This window comes from Frankliniella occidentalis, unplaced genomic scaffold (genome assembly GCF_000697945.3).
Source record: "Frankliniella occidentalis isolate FOCC.00 unplaced genomic scaffold, Focc_3.1 Scaffold29, whole genome shotgun sequence".
Lineage (NCBI taxonomy): Eukaryota > Metazoa > Arthropoda > Insecta > Thysanoptera > Thripidae > Frankliniella > Frankliniella occidentalis.
This window is the reverse complement of record NW_026267159.1, coordinates 1,799,993-1,801,587: the sequence shown is the minus strand read 5'-3', so window position 1 is coordinate 1,801,587 and position 1,595 is coordinate 1,799,993. Positions and strand designations below refer to the sequence as shown.

General features: G+C 58.6%; 1 protein-coding gene across 1 annotated transcript in view; it reads left to right on the top strand.

The window, feature by feature from the left end:
• The first annotated feature begins 6 nt into the window (after positions 1-6).
• LOC113213806 (uncharacterized) overlaps positions 7-1,595 on the top strand; it is a 71,073-nt gene continuing 69,484 nt past the window's right edge. Inside the window, exon 1 of the mRNA XM_052265691.1 lies at positions 7-591. Coding sequence (XP_052121651.1) covers positions 466-591 — 126 coding nt within the window. The 5' untranslated portion in view covers positions 7-465. The remainder of the gene's footprint in view (positions 592-1,595) is intronic.

Here is a 1,595-nt window from a genome sequence, read left to right as displayed (position 1 = left end):
GTGCGGTGTGCGTGCCGCGAGCGAGCCGAGCCAAGCGAGAGAGCGATTCCTCAACGCTAGTCGATGTCCGCCTGCGATTGCAGGCATTCCGATTGTGTCTCCTGGTCAGCAGCATTCCGCAGTGCGCCCCGTGCGGGGTCCCCGAGTCCCTGCGGCCCAAGGACTGCGGCGGCAGGGCGGCGCGCTAGCGGCAGCGGTGCCACGAAGCAGTGCCTGAACCTGAAGATGATGTCGGGCCTGGACCCTTTGCAGGCGCAGGCGGCTCCGGCCCCAGCCGCGGCCCTACCTGCGCGAGCGGAGCTGGCGCAGAGGTGGCTGCCAGCGCGCTAAATCGGAACGAGCGGACATGTGTGTTGTGTGTTGTGGTGCAGTTATGTGCAGCAGTGTTGTTTGTGTGTGCGTGTGCCAGTGAGTGGGTGTGTGTGTGCCGCTGGCGGGCCGAGCCGGGCCAACCCTGGCAAAACCATGTCCATGGCACTCATGCGATCAGAGTGCAGAAAGTTTGCGCCAAACATCTTCAACAAGAGCAAGTGCACCAACTGCTTCAGGCAGAAAGAGGAGCACAGTGCCGAGGCGTTGGAGAGCAATAGGGTGAGTTCTTCAGGAATGTGTGGTGGTGGTTTGTGTGGGGGGACGTCTTTGTCACCTGCCAAATAATATGCACGATGCATATTTATTTTGGGGCGCATGCGATTCCAATGGTTTTATTTTGTAGTTGTGTGTCAAATTACGCATGTTTGTTTTGATTTGAAATTTAAAAATGTACTTGAGTGGTCTCTGGTGCGCCTCGTCAGGTGCTTCCCCCTTCGATGTCATGTCGTGTCATCATGTCCACAGCTGAGATGACGCGCCGCACTACGCTATGCCACGCTTCTCAGTGATATAAACGCGCGGAGGCCGTGAATGAGATCGCCAGGCGCAGGCGGACATTACAAGTGTTGGAGCTAATGTGTCCGAGACACGCGCTCTCAAAGCCCAGGTTGGCGAAATGACGCGGCCAAAGGGAAGAGGACGCCCTGTTCCATGGCGCCGGCGGCGGCCCCCAGCACATATCAGCTGCGGCTGCACCCCCCCCCCCTTCGCCCGAGGCGAGGGGACGCCGAGAGGCTACCTGCTGCAGGTGCAATGGATGATGCTGCATCGAGCCACAGATTAGTTCCCTCCACGCCGTGGGCGTGGGGTGGGGTGGGGTGATGGGCGGAGCCCAGGTCCAACCATGACGACGGCATCAGGCATCAGGGTCTACTTTGTAGGAAATAAGAAGACGCCTTTAATGAAATCGCAGAATACTTTTTTGACATTTGGAGGGGAGTCTTCAGCTTTTTATTTCTCTTCCCTTCCTGTCACATTTCCGTCTGAGTGGGGAAAGTGTGGAAAAGTGCATCTGTACTTCTCAAACTTGTCTGCAACGTGCTGGTCTACGAAGCAAAGCACCCCTACGCGGTAGTGCAGGCACCGGGCGCACACCGGCAGCGGGTTATCGACCTGGCGAGGCTCGGCAACGGCGGGGCGGTCACCCCCCAGCAGGGCCTCGACGGTACACTCACTCTCAGCGTGAACCGCGGCCCGGGGCCTACCTAAGGACAACCTTTAAC